The sequence below is a fragment of the Caretta caretta genome, chromosome 26, assembly GCF_965140235.1.
Source record: "Caretta caretta isolate rCarCar2 chromosome 26, rCarCar1.hap1, whole genome shotgun sequence".
Taxonomy (NCBI): Eukaryota; Metazoa; Chordata; order Testudines; family Cheloniidae; genus Caretta; species Caretta caretta.
In genome coordinates, this window is record NC_134231.1 from 10,887,232 (window position 1) to 10,908,802 (window position 21,571).

The 21,571-nt window shown below is 48.1% G+C and overlaps 1 protein-coding gene across 1 annotated transcript in view; it reads left to right on the forward strand.

Moving 5' to 3' along the window:
- Nucleotides 1–6,624: 6,624 nt before the first annotated feature.
- Nucleotides 6,625–21,571, forward strand: part of ARHGAP25 (Rho GTPase activating protein 25) — a 47,137-nt gene continuing 32,190 nt past the window's right edge. Inside the window, exon 1 of the mRNA XM_048829528.2 lies at nucleotides 6,625–7,042. Within this exon, the coding sequence (XP_048685485.2) occupies nucleotides 6,982–7,042 (61 nt within the window). The 5' untranslated portion in view covers nucleotides 6,625–6,981. The remainder of the gene's footprint in view (nucleotides 7,043–21,571) is intronic.

Here is a 21,571-nt window from a genome sequence, read left to right on the forward strand (position 1 = left end):
ACACACACACACTCAAAATGAATATTCATGAAATAAACAACAGCTTGAAACAGTTTTTATTTTCTGCAGGTGCTTTTCTCTCGCTTTTATTTCCATCTTCCCATCCCCCAACATTAATCCTGATCTTTATTCAGAAATCTGTGGAATTCGTGTGCACCAATTTTCTTCCACTTTTTTTTAATGTTTGTAATAAACAGAGACGCTTGGGAAATTTTAAACTAAAGCCACAAATGAAGAGCCTTGGGTAATCTGCAGCAGTTGCGTCTACGGTGGGGACTGCAAACATCTGTATTTTCCGTATGTAAGATGCAGAGGCTGAGTTGTGATCTTGTTTGATTTCCCAACCCATCATCACTTCCCACTTTGATGAGGCTGAGCGAAGTTAGTGCCAACCCACCTACCGGTTAACACATTTAAGAAATCCTTTGCGTATTAAAGAGAGGCTCCATACAAGTCCTGTCACCTCTCAGAGGCTGAAGGTTTATCTACAGGAGAACTTGGCCAGAACAGCTGCACCATGTGAGTGGCTGGAATAAGTATGTTCACGTAGGGAGTTAGTTCCTTAAACGCACGTCCTACAGTACTTCTATTCCAGAATAACTTCTGTAAATGAGCCCTACTGGTTGGTCAGTACAGCGAGGCCAGTTCTTCTGACTCGCAACTGGGGCAAGGCAGGAGCAACACCCATTTTTTGGACCGTGAGAGTCCATTTAAACTTAATAAACCCCAGGGCTCACAATGGCCCAGAGAAAGTTTTGGTGCAGGGAATACAAGGCTGGGCTAAGACACTTAGGTTCTAGTCCTCTCTCTGCCACTGGTCTGCTGTGTGCCCTGGACAAGTGATTTCCCTCCCTGTGCTTCAGTTCCCCCCATCTTTAACATGGAGATAACCAACCTGCTAAACCTACCTTCATACAGTGCCTCAAGGAGCTGTGGAAGAGCACAGCTAGGTAACTACGGTAATGCCTTGTTTTGGGCTGGCTAGCTGGACCTGGAGGGAGGTTCCATAAGTCCTAACTTGTGTTATTTCACATTGAGAAATGCAATTTGCTTTCCCCCCCCCCCATTTATGCTGTTTACATGCCATTCAACTTGCCCCATTAAATTAGACTGGACTGTCTCAGGCTTCTGTGCTGCTGTCCATCACCATGGTGTCTGAGCACCTTCCTTATGCGCTAACATTCAGATTGCATGTTCAAATCATGACTCATCCCCGCCCTTTGCACGGTGACATAAGTGACCATTTCTTCTCCTTTCCCAAGGGAGATTTTGCAAGATGTATTAGAAACAAAAGTCTGCCCCAAGCTTATGTTGCAGCTGTTCCTCTTGTAAGAGACGGTGGCTCTTCTGCTTAAAAATGGGTGCAGGGTACAATACAATATTCATTGGTTCTCTGAAGTGCTTGCGTTTCATCAACTCTGAAATGTAAATTAAAAACCCTTTACATTTCTGAATGATGACGTTTGGCCGCACATGGCATAAGGACGTTTATCGCGCGCACAGTGCAGCTATGCAGTTATGCTGACTTACTAGAGGACAGGCTAATTAACCACGAAGCTGACTCTTGTACATGGTCCTTAATTTACAATGGATGAAGCCATTCTATCTAAAGTACCTTTAGAGCCCTGGTCATGTAATATCTCACACTGCCATGTATTTAACCTCACCCTGGGAGATTAAATATAACCCCTGGGAGGTAGGGCAGTGCTGTGATCCCTGTTTTACCAATGTGGAAACAGACACAGAGAGACTAAAGGGGTGTGCCCGGGGTCACACAGGAAGTCTGTGGCAGAGTAGGGAATTGAACCTAGGTCTATTGAGTCCTAGTCTAACTCTCCCCACCCACCTGTCCCATTCTCAAATGAATCATAACACTGTGTGAGGGACTTTTTCCCTTCCTCTAAACGTGTCTTTAGAAAACAGCTGCGCTTGCTTCCCATTCCCCCCGGTGCAAGTTAATGTCTGTGTACTGGGCTGGTTACCCTAATTGGTACAGGGTGCTTTTCATCTTCAAGGGGTAATGCTAATTAAGCCTCCTACCAGCCAGGAAGTGGGTACGTGGGAGCACCATTCTGAGTCAGTGACGGCAGACACGTTATCTGAAGGGCCAGCTCTCAGCTGGTGTAAATCAGCAGCGCTTCACAGCTTTCAATGCAACTCTGAGTTGCACCAGGCGTGGCTCTGGCGTGTTTGAGGGCAGGAAGTATTAGGAGCATAGGTATAGTTTGACTTCAACTATATTTGGAGAGGGGGCTCCAGTCAGGCCAACGGGGCCATGCGTGGAGGGGGGAGGGGGCAAATTCCATGCCTGCCTGAGTTTGGGGGGGGCAACACCCCTCCCTTCCTCTCCCAAACTACGTCCAGGGTTCGGAGCTGGGATTACAACTCAGAACGCTGGCTCTTGTTTCAGGGTGGAAAGAAAAGAAGGCAAGAAAAGAAAGCTAATGGTGTCACAGCACTGTTGTTTTCACCTCAGTGTAGTTATGGGAGGTTAAACCCCACGGTGGATGCAACTATCTACAAACTAACGATCCTGTTTTCACTACATTTTTATAGCCTGTCTATGGCCCTGATACGGCTCCCGCTATTATCCTTATTTTACAGATGGGGACCTGAAGCACAGGGAGGCTAATTGACTTCCCCAAAATCACACAGGCAGGCTACAGGCAGGTCTGGTCTACACACCAAACGCTGCACTGGTTCAGCATTCGGATGAAGATGCCTTAAGCCAACGGGCGAGGGCTCTCCCGCCAGCTTAGTTACTCCACCTCTGTGAGACGCGGGAGCTGTGCCGGCAGGAGACGCGCGCCTGCCGACATAGCGCTGTCTACACGGGGGGTTAAGATCCCTATAACTCGGTCTCTCACTGCGTGGATTTTTCATACCCCTGAGAGACGGAGTTCTACCGAAGTAAGTATGCAGTGTAGACCTGGTCTATGTTAGAGCAGAGAATTAAAGCCAGGTCTCCTAGGTTCGCGCCCCAACCACTGCCCCATTTGTCCTATTGAGTTAGCTAGCTCAGTGTGAGAAACCCCTTACTTTTGCCGCAATGACAGAGTTTGTGCTTTCCAGTCCTGTGCTCTGTATAAGTGAACAAGCCACCAACCAGCCGTTAGAGCATTCTCAATGGAACCTCTGCCTCCTCGATAGTCCCACGCTTAGCCCTTATAAGCGCATTGTATTTACACAACAGTGATAAATGAGACACATTGCTCAAGATGACTTCACTTTTTATCCTTGTGAAAACAACGTTCTCTAATGCATGCCCGTCATCTCAGGGCCATGTCACCATTCTCACATCCTTCTGCTGTGGCAAGCTGAAACCAAGATGGCCTGCTACGTGAGTGTTTCGTGGATAATTTTCTGCAGCTCTGAGGTGTCTCGAGTGTTCGTCTATTGGCCTGGTAGCCACCAAGAAAGCAGACCCTAGCCCACGGTTGTGTCACATCTTCAGAATAAACCTTGTTGGCTAACCTGCTGTTCTAGTCCCTGTGTGTGCACGGCCCTGATGCGGATTAACTCCATGTGTGGACACGCATTCTGAGATCATTCAGAATAGCCCCTTTCTCCCGACATGCTTTGCAAACTGAAAATCAAAGAGCCAAACTACAGAGAGGGCTTACTCACTCCCCACTGACATGCAGTTACCCCCAGGGTGGGCCCTGGGAAGTGAGAGCAGTGCAAAGCAGGACTATACCACAGTTCAGGATAGGACGTTATCATATCCATTTGCAACCGAGGGGGAATTCACATAGCCCGAATGCAAAGCTGGCGTTTGGCCAGGACTCCAGGGTTAATGAAGTTCAAGCTCAGTAACGGAGGCGAAGCTAATGGGATTGCTGCTGGGCCGCGGTGACTGTATTTTCCATAGCTGCCTCCTGTTGTCATGTATTGGGGTTTTTCACTATGGAATATTTGAGACTGGGGAATACTTGACTTGTCTCTCTGGTTACAGTATCCTGGGGCTTATGTGGCTTGGCCATAGAAAAGTGCTTGCCCTGTACATAAGTAAGTTTATTTTTTAATTTACCCTTTACTATACACGCAGAGTGCATTTAAATGACAGGAAAAGTAGTCTCCAGAAGAAACACACTGCAGTAGCCAATGTTTATCTGGCTTTGTTGTTTTGGTGAACAATTAAGATCCCTTAAAGGGGAAGAGGCAGCAGAGTGGGCTGCTGATGAGTAATAAACTATGGAGCTTTCATCTCTACATTATCAGTTACATCCCCACATCCAGTTCAGATGGGGCCAGCTGCGAGCCTTATATGGTGACCTGTGGGGTTTTATTCTGCAGTTGCTATTCCTGATTGAGTGATTAGCTCCAAATGTGGATGCTCTTATTCCAGATTATCTCAATCCACTTTCTATTCTGAATTATCGTCATCCGCTTTGGAAGCGGATTAGGATGACTCGGAATAAGTGTGTCCACACATGGCATTAATCAGAAATAGTTAATCTGCTTTAAATTCACATTTTACCTTATTCCTGATTGTCTTTTATGTGTAACAAGCCCTTATCGTCTTCAATTTAAGGAGAGCAATTTCTACATCACAAAACCCACCACAACGTGGCATCTTCCTTGCATTTCCTCAAGGCTTGAATAGACAAGTCCCGTCTCCCAGATCCCTGCTGTCTTGCTATGTACTTTTTGTATATTTCATTTGACAGCCTGAATATCGGTGTTCTGAGCCCAACTGCGGTGGATATTTGGGCAACACTGAGTCATTGCTTTAGAATTGGGGATACACATTTAGCTCAATGAGACAGTCCCTAATCAGCCTGTACAACACAGGGGTGGTCAGAGCAGAACCACGCCTTGTATGTGGATACAGACATTTCCGTGCTGTGATGCCTGACGTTATGGTAATGTGCTGCACTTCACCTACCGCATGCTCGCTGCACCTCAGATGCACGCTTCTGAAATGCATTGCCCTTGAACAATGAGTTGTAACAGGAAATACAGACCATGACTGCTTTCATTGCATTGTGCTCACGGCCTGGCTGTTCCTCCTGTTCAAGGCAACTTCCCTCTGCCCCTGCCGCAGGGGGTTCCCAGTGTGTGCACTGATGTTTGTCCATAAAATGATCTCGCTACATTATCATGTGTTTGACAAGCTGTTTCTTAACTTTTAGGACTGGGAGGTGGTGAATTTGCTTCTCCTTTTTTATACTGCAATGGATCTCCTTTCATAGAGGTGAAGCACACTGCTTCAGGCATGCTAGGTGAGCCTTTCAAAGTGAACAAAGTCTCCATGCAAATAGCAATGCTTTGCTTTGCACTGAAATACTAATATGAACCGGTTAAGGCACATCACTGCCCTCTGCTGGATGGAATCGGAACTGCATAGCTGTGTGTCAGAGACCCTGCACTGCTCACAGATAAATGCCTATTTAGCTCCCGTGGAGTCTGTTGGAGCTGGAGGCTCTGGAGGTCTGACTCAGCTGCACTCCATGAATGCGTGAGCAGGATCGAGACAGCTGTGAAATCCTAAATGGCCACCGACTCCCTTTCCACATGGTGCCGTCCATGTGAAGCTCCCGCTAATAGTGGATATTGACCCCATTTTGCAGAAGAAAGGAGTGAGGCACTGAACAGTGAAGTGGCTTTCCCCAGGCCACATGTTGAGTCAGTGGCTGAGTCAGGTAGAGAACCCAGTGGTGGAATCCTGGCCCTGCCGAAGTCAATGGGAGTTTTTGCTATTGATTTAAATGGGGACAGGATTTCATCTCCAGGCCCCTGCTCTAACCATTGAATTATGCTGCTCGCTTGTAATCATAACCAGCCCCCCTCAGAGTAATTCACATTCCCCCACAGCAGAGCGTATTGTTCCGAAGTCTGCTCTGGAGTAGGATTTCCAGCGGACATCCACCTCGCACCCTCCAGGACAGTGTTTCGGCTTTCACTGCTGTATGTCCCCTGCTCTCTCACTCCCCAACGCCCCCCACTTCACAGGCAGGGCTTAAGTTGTAATGAAAGAGGTGCCGGAGCTCAAGCAATTTTTTACATTCATAACAAATGCAGCAAGCCCGAGGTGCCGGGGCTATGAATTGCCAAGCCCAGAGGTGCCGGGGCTCAGCCCCAGCAAAAATTAAGCACTGGGGGGCAGGCCTTAGTGTGTTGCAGAGTGCACGAGGTCTGGGTGAGTAGGGCCAGCTTCACCAGTGCCCTGCACCTAGTGCATTTGTTTCCACTAGTGCAAAGTGTGTGCAAACACTGCCCTTCTGATCTGGCACCATCCTATGCCCATTTTGCACATATCTCTAGGATGATTCAAGGTGCCAAGCAACTGAAAGTCGACCCTTGTCTCTTTGGAAAAAATGCAGGTTTCCAGGTCAGGCACAGATATTACCTGCATACTTGCCCAGCCAAGCTGACCTGCCTCTAAGTTCCTATTTTAGGGGTTTAGTTGGTAAAACTGCAGCAGGTCCCCAGAGCGGCCAGTCTGCTCTTCAGTTTAACATTTCCTGAAACTGAATGCTGGGCTATACCCCTCAGCCACGAGGCAAACGCTCAATCTTTTCGAGCACATCAATTGCACAGAAAAGACACCCACTTCCTCAAATGCAAAGAAAACAAACCCAGAAGCGCTGCTATTTATCAGTGCTTTTCAGTGAAGCCAGAGGCTGGTGGATGAAATGCAGCCGTGACTTCAGCTTCTCTGAATTAGAGTGTGACTGAGGTATTATCAAAGGGGGACTTGCAAAAGGGCCAGCCAAGAGGCTTATGGTGCGTCTGAAAAGCAAAAGAGAAAGCTTTGCAAAAAAGAAGAAGAAAGATAGAAAAGTACTTTTATGGGGTTGCTTAAGAGCTGAGCACAGGAGGAAGTGCATTGGCAAATCAACCTCAAGCGAGACTTCATTTTTCAAGCAAGCTCCAGAGGGAATCAAAACAGGGCCCGGGATTAGAAGAAGTGTCACAGTACAGAGACACTTGGAAAAATAGCTACGTTTAAAAAGCCAACTAAAACCCTGGTTCAAAATGTCCCTCAAGCTGCCGCGGAATTGGGATTTCAACCTGAAAATGGATGCTGCAAAAATAGGTACTGTTATTTTTTTATACCCTTAAATTCCTGCCTGAATCAGGGGCCTGTCTGGCCAATGGATCTGATGAAGTGACTCCAGCCTCTGTGCCCACAGTGGGCCAGGTCCTCAGCTGGAGTATATCAGCATAGCTCTGTGGATGTTAATTCACGCCGCTTTACATCAGCTGGGGATCTGGAGGGCTTTAGGGCAAAGCAACGTGGTAGCATGAGATCTGAGAAGTTTGAGCGTTTTTCTCAGTCGCCTTTGCTTGGATTCAGAGGGGTTGGCAACAGCGTTGTGCTTTCATTCGCTGAAGCCTGGTGCTTTCTAGACTGCTGACCAAATGAAGGCTCATGATGATGGCCCACTAGTGTGATCTGGTTATTACAGGACTGGGAATGAGGAAACCTGGCTTCCGACACTGACTCAATCGATGTGTGACCTTGGGCAAGTCACTTAGGCCAGAATTTTCAGATGGGCTCAGCACCCACATTCAGCGTGAAGCACTCAAAAATCTGTCCTTGAGCTCTTTTGAAAATCTAGCTCTGTATATCTCGGTGACTTGGTTCCCCATCTGTAAAATGGGGTTAACAATATATTTGTAAAACACTTTGAGAGCCTTGGATGTTGTGAAACACTTTCAGGTCTACCAGTGAAATAAGATTTGGGTATTGTTAGTTTTATCCTATCATAACTGTGGATTCCATGTGTGGCCATCTGAGACTATGAGATGTAGAAGGTTAGGTCACGAGGTGGGGCTGAACTACAAAATTTAGATTCAGGCCTAGACTGGGATTTGAAACCATCCAAAAACTGGGGTATGTTTCTTAGGCCAACAGACCCCAGTCATCGGCAGGTGGGATTGAACCTGGGAACTCTGGAGCTTAGTGCATGAGCCTCTACCGCATGAGCTGAAAGTCAACTCACTGTTAGCTAAGGCTGAAGAGCAAACTCATTTCATCTCTCTCTTTAAGTGGTCTCGGTGTCGCTAGATGGGACAGAACACCACACCAAGAAGGTGTGTGGGTTACATGTTTAGATCAAGGTATTCAGTTCAGCCTATTAAAGCACAGAGGTTGCTACAAATTCGGTATCAGATTCTGGTTTGGATACAGCTGCTCAGATACCACACTGATGGACACAGTATAAATACCCAGATAGGTAGCTAGATACATTCCATCTCCTCTGGTTAAAGACTGGGTTGTTTGGATTCAAGGGTTTGGTTCAGCCCCTTCCCTATGTTGCTGGAAAGGTCATTTCTCCTTGATTTGCAATAATTGATCATTGAGTTTGATGTCATGATATTTTAGACATCCTTTATACACACAGACCTGAAAAGAAATTAGAGTGACACACTAGATGTTCTTCTCACTGATTACAAATCTGAATGGAAAACAGACCGGGCTAGTGCGGGCCAAATACATGGTCTTGTGACATTAGTCAGCGCTAGTCAGGGGAATCTCCTTTGGGGATGCTCTGCATTGTGGAAGGGGGTTTGGGGATGCATACAGAACTGTACCCCCTCAGCTGCCTCTACAAACCAGAGTCAGAATGAAAGTAAGAGAAGAAAAAGGGTCCCACGCACAGAGGAAACAGTGACTCTGCGTTGGGTTTGCCGACCCACTTGCCTATGTTACCAGCCACCTCTGATGAATGATCAAAGAGTTCCTTCATACAGAGAGGCCTGTGCAAGGCACCACCCTTATTAGGTAATCTCCTGTTTTAAGAGACCTCCCCAAATATGACATCTGATAAGCACAGTTCGGCTCCACTTTTATTAGAAGGCCACCTCCATTAAGGAACCAGTTTTTTCCAGACCCATGGAGAGTTTGTGCTAAGGGACTCGCCTCTCATCGGCTCTGAAGATGATGGGTCAGGGCTGGCACAAGGCTGTGACATTTAAAGGGGGCATTGGCTCTTTATCAGGGTCACCAGAGTTGCAGCTAATGCTGTGAATGAATTCACATAGCTCTGCTGGCTAAAATTAAGGCCCCCAGCCCCACTAGGGGCTTCAGAATGTCGGACATAGGACTGGAAGGGACTTCCTGGGTCATTGAGTCCAATCTCCTGCTATGGTAGACAACCGCATCCTATAATCCAGCTCACAAACTTATTATGCTCCATCTTAAAACTAGCTGCTTGCCCCCACTGCTCCTGTTTGAAGGCGTGGGGCCTCGGTCTTCCAAAAGAGAGAGTTATTATTTATTGTTTGTAACCCAGCACCTTGGCACCACAGGTGTGGACCCAGACCCCATTGTGCTAGGTGCTGTACAAACCCAGAGCAAAAGAGATGAATTGCTGTTGGAATTTGCTAGCGATAAAAGTCTGCCTCATGTCTGCTTTGCCCTAACCTGGCAGTCCCAAGGAGAAGCAGCAGTTTGAGGACCTTGCATGATGGAACAGGCTTTTTGGAGACCCTGCTGATCAAGCATATTGACAGTCCCTGTTTAATTTCCCTGTGATCACTCCTTATGTTTTTTATTTACCCACGCTGGTCAGTATTACACAGCAGCTCTGGTTGAGTCACTGTGGCATTTAGTTCACATGATCTAGGGGTTTGAGCACAAGACTCAGATGCCTGTTACTCCTGAGGTCCATTCCCAGCTCTGACACTGACTCCATTTGTGAGCCTGGGTTCAGTCACTTTGCCTTTCGGTGCCTCAGTTTCCCCATCTACAAAATGGGGGAAGTGATAAACTTCTGTCTCCTGGGATGGAGTGAGGGGAGACGTCGTGTATGGTGCTTTGAACATTCAAACCTCCAGGGCAATGGGTGTGCAGATGACCACTTGGTAGGTGCAGAAGCATGGTACTGGCTCCCTGCACGGGGTGAATTCCACACAACAGTTGTTACATCACACCCTTGATTTCCCCTGAGCTGAAGGAACCTCATAAAGGATGACCTGGTCTCTACTGCGCTGGGCTTGAATCTGAATCAGATCCAACCTGCCCCACCTGGCTCTCTTGCACATGAGGTGGTCTGTCTTCGCTGCACAGGTAACTCGGGGTCTTGCCTCTGGGCCCTTCCTGTCCATACACAAAAACCTCTCGCTTGAGTTTTGTGGTGCTAGCTGGCCTGACTGGGGGTATAGGTGAGAGCCCGGGGGCCTTATTCACTGTCACTTTGGGCTGAGGACGCAGGCTAATCCGTGGGAGTGCTTGTAGTCTCCTCGTGCCTTCCCACAATTCCCCTCCTGTCCCCAGATGAGTTCTCCCACAATTCACTGGGAACGAAACACCATGCGGCTCAGTTCACTGCAGCCCAAAGAACCCTGGGAGATGGCCCCCAAAGTCCTTAGCGACACTCACGGCGGAGCGCAACAGCGGGGAAGATGCAATGACACAGCCAGGGCTTTGCAGTGCGGCTAGGCTAGGCTAGCCTCAGAGCTGAGACCTGAGTTAGCCCCTGATAAGGGCTAGGCTAACCTGAGAGCTGGGCTAGGCTAACCTGAGGCCAATCACCTGAGTTAACGGCCTATTCTCCTTGCAGGCCTATTCTCCTTGCCTGAGAGGTGTGTCGCATACTTGCTGTCTGCATTTGAAGCAACAGGAAATGATTTCATAACTTGCAGATGTTGCTCTGCCCACAATACGAGCAGATGGAGGGATGGGTACAGAAGGCCTCGTGAAACTGGCTTCCAGCAGTTAACCGGCTGCTAGTGCCACTCCAGTCCTGTTCTCCAGTGTTATTCCCCCCGCACCCTGCACCTCCCATCTCAGCCAATGGCTGCCCTCACCTTCAGAAGCCAAATTACCTCTTCTCTGGTGGAGACTGGGGACCGATATTTACAGCAGGGCCTTTGCAAAGCTCAGAGACTGAGCTCTAATCCTGCACTTCCTTCATCTGGACAAAACCCTGTGGACTTCAGAGGGATCAGGAGTTGGCTCTATAGCTGGTCGCTACCTACCTCCAAAATAGAAAGCATTAGTCATGAAAAAAACAAGAGCGGAGGGGCCACAAATATGGGAGAAACTCCTACGATACCGGAGTGCAAGGCCACACCTCACGGGGGACACCCTTTTGGAGAGTGTATCTCCCTGCCCCTGCTACCTCCGCCCGTGTGACCTCACCTCCCGGCCCGTGCGGCCTCGTGACAATGCGTGCGAGGGCACGCCGGCAGGGTGCACCAGGGGCACGCTTCAAAATGGTGTTGTCCAATACCAGATTATACCACTCTCCAGTTTTGTCTTAGTATCAGATGGGGGACAACCTAAGACGAGCGGTTTAAAATCAGACGGATGACCTGCCCAGTGATTTACCTGCCCAGGGGTGCAATGGTAGCAAAAAGAAATGGGTGAACTAACTGAAACTGAACTCCATATTTCCCAAATGAGTCGTGGGTCAACTCCCCTTACCCACATTTACCCTTGACTACCCTACTGGTCCTGCCAGTGGCTTTAGCTGCAGTGGCTCCCATCCCTTTCGGTCCCCTCCCCTGCAGGGGACGTGCAGTGGCTGACTCTAAGTACGCATGCCAGGGCTGGAGTAGAGCTTATCAGGGGCTAACTCAGTGTGGTTAGTGCCTCATGCTTTTGTTTTTAACACACAGCAATTTCCAGTCTGTGGCTGCAGAAATGCCAAATAAATAGGAGGGTGGAGTCTGATTTGCCCATTCCACGAGTCCCCATAAGAGCAGGGATTCTGCGTTTGTGTAAGGAGGGTTCTTTAGACAGCAATCCAGTCTGTAGAGTTGTTCATTTCATCTTCTCTCATGCCTGCCCATTGGAAAATAATTACAACAGCCCATCTACTCACTGATTTCTCAGCCATCCTCATTGGTCATCCTAATTTCAGCTCGCGTCTCTCTTAGCTTCAAGCAGGGATGTGATTGTCGTCATTTTCTATAGCTAATGGAGAGAGTTGGATTTTCTCTTCTAAGCCTTTGGAGGGAAATATCTAGACTCCAGGAACCACAGACTGAAACCCCAGCAGGTTCCATTTCGCCCATACTCGGCCCTTTGGATTGGGTTACAAATATATAAAAGGTTGTTCTAAAGAGAATAGTGATCAGTTGTTCTCCATTTCCACCAAGGGAGTCATCAACTTGTTTTGCAGCAAGGGATCTTTAAATATTCATGGTAAATAGGCCTAATGGCCTGCGATGGGATGTTAGATGGGGTGGGATCTGAGTTACTACAGAAAATTCTTTCCTGGGTGTCTGGCTGGTGAATCTTGCCCATATGCTCAGGGTTTAGCTGATTGCCATATTTGGGGTCGGGAAGGAATTTTCCTCCAGGGCAGATTGGAAGAGGCCCTGGAGGTTTTTCGCCTTCCTCTGTAGCACAGGGCACGGGTCACTTGCTGGGGGATTCTCTACTCCTTGAAGTCTTTAAACCATGATTTTTCGCAGGAGTGGGTGGGTGAGATTCCGTGGCCAGCATTGTGCAGGAGGTCGGACTAGATGATCATAATGGTCCCTTCTGACCTCAGTATCTATGAGAGTTAGGTTAGATATTAGGAAAAACTTTCTAACTATAAGGATAGCTAAACAGTGGAACAGCTTATTGAGGGAGGTTGTGGCATCCCCGTCATTAGAGGTTTTTAAGAAAAGGTGAGACAAACACCTGCAGGGATGGTTTAAGTTCACTTTGTCCTGCCTCAGCAGAGGGGAATGGCTTAGATGACTTCTACATTTCTATTATTCTATGAAACTGTATGAAATTAAGGTCTCCTGATGGTTTTGACACCAACGCGATTTTGGGCTAGGCATTAACAAACGAGCAGAATTATAATGAGAACCGGTTGAAAAAAACAAAACAAAACCCTTTGCTTTTTGCCAAGAATTTCAATCAAAGCTTTCAGAGTAGCAGCCGTGTTAGTCTGTAGCCGCAAAAAGAAAAGGAGGACTTGTGGCACCTCAGAGACTGACAAATTTATTTCAGCAGAAGCTTTCGTGAGCTTCAATCAAAGCTTTGTTTGTTTTCATTGAAATGTCTTGAGTTTTTGTTGAAAACCCCAAATCTGAAACATTTTTGGTTGTCAGGTTTTTATTTTTTTCAGTGTCAAGAACATGGATGTTTTCAGCAGAAGAAGTGACCAGGAACTTTTGTTGATTGTCTGGATATTTAAAAAAAAAAAAAAAAAAGTTCTTATGAAACGAGCCAGTAACTGATTGGGCATTGTTGTATTCTAAGGTGTTACCTACACAGAAAAATTGAACTGCAATAACAATGCCGTTAAAGTGCTTTTTTATTGGAAGGGTCCAGCTTTTCAGTTTATCCACCCCCCCCAGGTAACCCTTAAACACCATGCTGGGGATGGGTGGAGCCCTGACTCGGGTGGAAGAGTGCCAGGTGTTGACTCATCAGCATCACTTTTGGGGTGGGAGGAGGTATTGTTTCATATTCTCTGTGTGTATATAAAGTCTGCTGCAGTTTCCACGGTAAACATCTGATGAAGTGAGCTGTAGCTCACGAAAGCTCATGCTCAAATAAATTGGTTAGTCTCTAAGGTGCCACAAGTACTCCTTTTCTTTTTGCGAATTCAGACTAACACGGCTGTTCCTCTGAAACCTATCACTTTTTCAGTGGTTCAGTCATGCAGACACATTTACACCAATCTAAATGAGCTTAAACCAGGATAGCTTATTCTTATATGGGAAGGGGAACAATCTTTACTACCACTACGAGGCATCTGAATGCTGGTATAACGGCGTCCACCCTGTAGTGGTAAAAAGTCACACCCATAATCACCACATTTTAGGGTTGCCAACACCGTATTTCAAAAATAAGGGACTGTTTTCTTAGCAGCCCCGCCACACCCCCTCCTCCTAGTATTATTATTGTCATTATTATTAATAATAATAAAGTGGTACTCACCTACATTCCCCAGGGGTATTTCTTGCTGCTTTTTGCAGCACTCAGCAACTCCCAGTCTTGTCGTACAGAGATGAAAAAGTAAGGGACGTGCCTTGTAACAGGGAACTATTGGCAACCCTACCATATTGATACCAAATCTGTATCAAATTTGCAACGGCGCAAAAAACTGGCCACTTCCCTCACTGTCAGCTTCCCCAACGGCCAGCAGAGGGCGCTCTGTGGTTGTAGTTGTGTTTCCACTTTCACGGGAAGGAGGGCATTGTGTTAGCCCTGATGTCCTGTACAAAGCATGACTTTAAACGGGCACACGTAATAAGGAGCTGTGTGGCCAGTTTGCAGGTTTGTCACTGAAGGCAAGTTGCTTCGGGGGATGACATGAATGCACAGCAGCAGCTCTGGCCAGGAAGTTGGTACTGGACGCGAAGGAGGAGCCTGGCTCGCTAAAACCACGCCGGTGGAATTTTAGGCAGCCAAGAGGCAATGACCCCCAATTGAGTAGGATCAGGGCAGTGGGTTTAACACCCCTCTTTGTGCAGAGCTTCCTTTACTTCTTACTGGAACAATGGCAGCTCGCCCACCTGCAAAGTAACCCCGAAATCACTCTGCTGGGGCAATGGGCTTAGCCCTCAGTCAGGAGGAAGAGCGCCACCGTGGCTTGCAGCTCATCTCCCAGGCATGTGTAAGAGCATGGAAGGGCTGAGTGAAGAAGCAGCACTGACCAAGCAGGGTGCATGTGGACATGGCCCATTGTTTCCTAGCTGAAGGGGCAGCGAGAGTGTTTAGAGGGAAACAGTCAAAATCAGAAGCATTTAACAAAAGGAAGCAGCTCAGAATGTGCCAAGCTCACAGTTGTTATCAGCTTCCTGTTCCGCAACAGTGGCGAAAAGAGGGCCGGGCCAAACCACTACCAGCTCACCCGCTGGGACCATCCAGAGAAGCAAAGGCAAAGGTGCCGGGGCACCTGCAATTCAAAGCACAGGAACGAAAACGGGTTCAAGGTGAAAGCTTTAAAGAGGCCTCGTTCGCAAACCTGAGCGGGCCTTTCTGCACACGGGGGCTGGGCTCCAAGCTTGCGAAAGCGGGAACCCATAGAGCCCCTGTGGTTTCTGGCCTGAAACCTGCTAAGGGAGTCAGTCTTATGCACGGCTCTGCATAGATAGTGAATTACAGAAGCCTCTCCGTTGTGTTAAGTCCCCTACTGGCATAGAGGGGCCTTAAAGGGGGAGGAAACAGGCCCGAGAAATACTCCCTACACCAGCTCTGTTCCCAGCATGCCGGGGTTGGCGGATGGTGTGGGGTGAGAAGGCTGGGCTGTGGTCGGAGTACACTGCATTCCAGATATTCTTTGCTCCCTACAGCCCACTAGGGGACTAGGGGAACTGGAATGTCAGTGAGAGCAGCCCTGATGCTGGCCCCAAACTACCCCAGAATACAGGAACACATGACCTAAATCCTTGACCGGAGAGCAGGGACAGTCCAACTGAGCATCAGTGCCAGGCCCTGGACAGAGCTTTGGGTTCAGGGATGATTGGCCCCATCTCCTTTAGAAGTGCAAATGTGTTTTCACAGCCCTGCAGTGCTGTGTCCACCTTGCTACTTTCCCCACAGCACAGCCGCACGCAACCCATACTCCATCCCATCTGCTCCCCAGACTGTGTTGGTAATCAGTGCAGGCTAGGAAAGCTAGTCCATAATGCCTCAGCAGGGGACATAAGGCCTGCAGGACAGACACAAGGAGCGGAGCCTGGAGCACATAGGGGCACTGCACTCTGGGAGGTATTTGGGCAGCCGCAGGACCAGCCAAACCACTCACACAGGCAAACAACTACGTCACAGCCCAGACCCACTGGTATGGACGCATGTCCTGTTATAGTTACAGTCCGTTATAGGAATTGGGTGGTATCCCTTTAAATAGTTTGGGAGCCCTCTACTTTGGGGCCTCTCTGTCTTTTATTGCAGAAGCCACCAGAACCTAACTGGGCTGCAGTTGTTGTGTATATCTGTAGGCCTTGTATGTTTATATAAAGCCAGTGCACACAGTTACTGAGGACCCAAATTAACTGTGTGGTTTCATCATCTTTGTGAGGAGAGCAAAGGCACAAGTTACTAACCAGGTACTTAGCATGTTGCAAGTGGGTGTGAAGCCGGTTTGCAGCCAGTCAACACCACTGACTGTCTACCAGTTCAGAGAATTTGTAGCATAGACGGGCCTTAAAGCTTCCCTGATCGTTGTACTACAGTAGCACCTAGAGGCTCCAGCCAAGATCAAGACCCCAGCATGCTAGGGTAAGCACATACCTAGTGAGAGACACCCCCTACCCGTACGTCTCAATGGATAACACACAGAGAGGGGAAATGACTGGCATAAGGTCACACAGCAAGTCACCAAGTCAGTGGCAGCTCCAGGATTAGATCCCACTTCTGCTGGGCTCCCAGTCCAGTACCTGAGCCACGAGACAACACTGCCTCCCCTAGTGTGACTCTCTATTGATTTACCCTTATTCCAGTGCCATATGTTTACCTCACAGCTACCCCATTCCATTCTACATCAGACATCACAAACCGATAGGGACTTGCCTTGCAAAATTCAGAGACAGGTCTGGATTTTCAGCATCTCTAAAGGCCAAACAAGTTTGGAGCTTAGTGCATTCTAAGAGCAAGGGAGAAGCTGCAAAACTGGGGCCCAAATGCAGGATTCCAACCCCCTTCCCCTCCTAATGCGCTGGTAGCATATTTGTTTTCCATTGGCCGACCAGTAATCACAATCCCGGTACCTAAATTACTCCTTAAAACCTTTACAAAGAAGGGTAGATTAGAGATGGGACCAAAGCAAAACTCCAGCTCCAAGCACAGCCTATTTTCCGAGGCTTTGTTAGCTTAGCCAGGTTGGAGAGGCTTGTAAATATGCTGAGAAAACAGACTGATGCTGCTTCCTTTCTATACATTCCCCTGTGGCTAACACATCCCTCCCTGCGGGGTGGTGCCTTGCAGCTGAATACAGTACTGACCTTCACTTTGACAGCCTGCTGACAGTATCTACCCCCATTTCAGAGAGAATGGTTCTCAGGCAAGTTACTCGAAGTGAGCTGTAGCTCACGAAAGCTCATGCTCAAATAAATTGGTTAGTCTCTAAGGTGCCACAAGTCCTCCTTTTCTTTTTGCCTTTATGATAGCGCTGATAGAGGAAAACAGCTGGTTCCCAGGCCCTGAGTTCATTTGCAAGTATGTAATCACTGGGAAAGTCATTGGAATGGGACAGGTTTTTGGGCCAAATTCTGAGGAGGTGTAAAAAGCACAGAGATTTTCCTTCCCTGGGACTTCCAGAGCCTCTGGGGAATATATAATTTGACCCATCCCCACTTCAGCCTTATGCTGCTGACAAACAGAAAAAGAGACACGTTGTTGTGGGTGGCAGGCGGGGCCAGGGGACGCTCCAGGGTAGACGCACGGGACAGCAGCGAGGCCAGGGAAGAGACCCGGCCCCGAACACTGGCGGAGCCACCCCCCGTGCCCTGAATATTGCTGGAGCAAGGGCACCAGGGGCCCACATAACTCGCTGTCCCTGCAAGTCTGTCCACTTGAGCTGGGAGGCTGGCGGTGGAGACTTACCCTTACAGTCTAACCTCACCCTAATGCAGACTGTGGCAGGGTTTAGCCCGCAAGAGCCATGCATAAAGCCCATCTGACTGCTTCTTCCACGCCCAAAATAAATGCAGTTATGCCCTGGCGTTGAACTTTGTACAAACAGCCTGGCCTTGGTGAGTCAGCTGCCTCTGAAAACCTAGCGTGAGTATTGTTGGGTATGGGAGAATCAGCTAAGGGCAAGCTATTCAAAAAAGCTTAGCATGCTGGGCACTGTTGAGCATGTTTGAAAATCTGGGCCTTACTTAGCTGCTAAATAGGTCCGAGCTCCATCCTCACACATTCAACAAAAGTTGGTAGCCTAGTCGGGATGGGTCTTTAACAGTGAGACAACATTTTCCTGGCAACTTTGACGAGCCTTTAAATCAGTTATTTAGCCCAGGGAGTTACCTACTGACCATCACTGAAGGCTTTACTATAATAATTAGAGCTAGACAAAATTTTTCAGACTAAACTTTTTTTCCCTGCTGTAAAATGCAGATTCAGGGCTGAATCTGAACTGAGCTGCAGGGTGTAAAATCCGGGAATAACCCAGAACATTTTGAACTGAAACATTTTCGGAATTTGTATCAAATTGCATCGGTCAGGAAAAAAACCACAGAAACAAAAAGAAAATCAGGAAAAAATGGAAATGGTTCATTTTAACATTTTCTACATGAACATTTGGATTTTTCAAATCCAAATGACTTTTGTGGCTTCGAAATGTAGTTCAATTTTAATTAAAAAAAAAAAAAAACGGTGAGAAAACACTCAAAAATGAAATGGTTTGCTGAAAAATTGTCATTTCGGGTCCATCTGAAACCATTTTTTTCCTTCTGACTATTTGGTTCCATCAGTGAACTGAAAAATCACTCAGTCATTCTCACTGCTCTCTAGTAATAATGATGCTTTGCTGTTTTATAGAACTTTTCACCTGAGGATCTCCCAACAAATACTGGGCTAAATCCTAAACGCTGGACTAGTGGAACTAGGGACTTGTCTACAGGATGGGGTAACGTGTTGCATGGGGGTGCAAATTTTAAAGTGCACTAATGTTGCACATTGTGTAGCGTTGCACGTTAATTGGTCCATGTAGATCCTGCTCGTGCACACTAAAGGTTCCTTAGTGTGCTTTTCAGAAAGCATTATGTTAAAGCTCACCAGCAGGGTCTACCTGGCCCGGGGGCAGCATATCAGTGCGCTTCAGAAATCAGACCCTGGGGAGCGCATTACCCCCCCGTGTAGGTAAGCCTTCAGAGGAGCGCTCCATTAGTTAGCTACTCCTCACAACCACCTTGCATGGTTCTAAAATCCCCATTTGACAGATGGGGAATGTGAGGTACAAAGAAGTTAAGTAACTTGTCCCAGTGAAAAGCAGGGCTGGGAATAGAAGCCAGGAGTCCAGGCTCTCAGTGCATTAGCATGTGGCGTGAGAAGCTCAAGCCGGCATTCAGTTCACATAACAGCGCTCTGTGCAGGTCTTTGGTTTTGCTTTGCAGTGAGAGTGGGAATGTCAGCAGCTCACACGCAAGTGATGCCGTAGCACCTGGAAGAGCAATTGAAGGCCTTGTCCGTGCCAGGCCACTGGTATAGCTGTACGGGTGTCAATCAGACTGCACTCGTGCAAATCATGTCAACACGAGGGGTTTGCACTGCTGGCTAGAAACCTATGCATTCATTTCGATCCATCCCAGCACGGCAATGCCTGTTAGGAGATGGTAGATTAGTAGATTGTACAGAGCGAGGAGATCCTGCTGTTGTTACCACTGCGGTATCTTTGGGGGTGACGCTACTGCATTAGCTACCTTTGCCTCTGAAATAAGGCACCGGAAACACAGTGACTGTCTCGAGAAATGTGCAGGGCTGTAAAGAGGTGATGGTCCAGTAATGGACTTACCCTGCTGCAAGGAAAATTCAAGTTTAATATTAAAGAGGAGCTTCCTAACTATTAGAGAATGGACCAATCTGCTGAGGGAGGTCTGAGGAATCACCATTACTGGAGATATAATAGCTACAGTACCACAGATGGGCTTGGAATATAATGATGAAAATGATGGGCCCGATTCTTCAGTGCCTGCTGTCTCGTGCAGTCCTTTATGCTGGTGCAAAGTGAGTATAACATTTATTAAAATTTGCAGTACAGTGGGGTCTAGAGACCCCAACTGAGGTCAGGACCCCAGGGCACTAGGTGCTGTCTGTACACGTCGTGTCAGACAGTCCCTAAGTTATACTCCAAATGGACAAGATCGACAAAGGGTGGGAGAAAGCAAGTATCATTATCCCCATTGCATAGATGGGGAGCTGAGGAACAGCAAGGTTAAAGTGACTTGCCCCTGGTCATATAGGAAAACAGTGGCAGAGCCAGGAATCTCCTGAGTCCCAGTCCAGTGCCTTAACCATAAGACCATCCCCTTCACTTCCATTGTACTGCCCCTGAGACTGGAGCATGCTGATGCCGTAGCATCTGCACACAGGATGGCCCAAGGGGCCAGGCAGGTTACCTTTAGGGTCTCTGTCTTCACTCCAGAGTTAGCCTGGGGTCTAGCCTGAGTGTTGCCCCAACCCCTTCAATCTACATAGAACATCTCACCCGGGCGTGAGGGTGCTTTAACGTCATGGCTGAGATTATAGGCTACATCTTGGATTTTACTTCAGCCCAGGCTGGCAACCAGCCTACTTTGCAGTGAGAACTCAGCCTCACCCAGCCCGGGTGCTTAGTCTGCCAGTCCTATCCCGGTTATACTTGTACAGCATTTGAACAGAGAGATGCCATCCAAGAAATCCTTCTCCAGTGCTGCAGTTGGCCAGAAGCTGATATACCTGCCTTCTGGTGTGGTGTGATGTCAGTAAGACCCGTAGGAGCATTTCCGTAGGAAGGACAGACGAGACAATACTCTGCAAATGAGGTCACAGAGTGGCCCACTTCAATGCACCACTCAAAGCCACAGGAGGTCTTGCTAGAAATCCGGCCCCGCACATGGGCCAGTACAGAACCATTGTGGAGGCAGCCACACAGGTCTGGCTCGGGTAGAGGTCTGTCGTGGGGACGCTCCACTCACGCTAAACTACCCCAGGCTAACTCTGCAGTGAATACTTGTGCATAGACAGCACCTTTTGTCCCTCTGGTAGCCTCCCGGATGGCGCTTTTCATCAGAACGGAGCTGTCAGCCAAGAGCTCGCACTTGTCTGGTTGCTGTGCGTGGGAGCATGGCTTGTACTACAACAGGGATGGAGTGGTTTCAAGTTTGCCCAGTCCTGGTTTAACACATTAGAAGCAGGTTGTGGTTTTGCAAAACAAACATTTGCAGAACTGCACTTGCCTTAGGGGGGCTGCGCTCTTCGGACAGCAACATTCAGTTTAATGGAGTCAGATTTTCACTCTGTCTAGCCCTCATGCTCTGCATCATCCTCTAAAAATCCTAACCCACTGAGTAAACATCCCGTGTGGCATGAAGGGATGCGATCAGGGAGTAGGAATGCCCCTGTAAATTAGCAGGTGTTTTGTTAGCATGTTCTGAATCTTTCTCAGGGGGCTTGAATAACAGGGACGTGTTAGCAACAGAATTTTGAATCGTTCTAACTCCTGAGGTTCTGATCAGGAACCCCCCGTTTTGATCCTGCTTGTTGAGGCTGTGGTCTCAGGGTGCGTCTACACTGCAAAGCACCACGCACGGCACTGCATCTCAGAGCCCGGGTCAATTGGCTCAGGCTCACGGGGCTTGGGGTGCAGGGCTAAAAGCGAAGGTGTCGATATTCGGGCTCAGGCTGGAGCCAGGGCTCTGATACCCTCCCCACAAACTGAGTTTCAGAACCCAGGCTCCAGCCCAGGCCTGAACATCTACACTGCCCTTTTTAGCAACCCCCCCCGCAAGCTCTAATCAATTGACCAGACTCTGAGACTTGGCACCGCAGATTTATCATTGCAGAGCAGATATACCGTAAAGGAGTTTGGCATTCAAATCCCATTGAAAAGCCCACCCTAAATCCAGATCCATATAGGGAGGAACTTCCCATATCAACATATGCCCAGGAACAAAAAACCTGATTCTCTACTGCTGCGCACCTGGAGGAGTTCTTTGCACTCGTGCAAAGTGAGTGTGAAACATA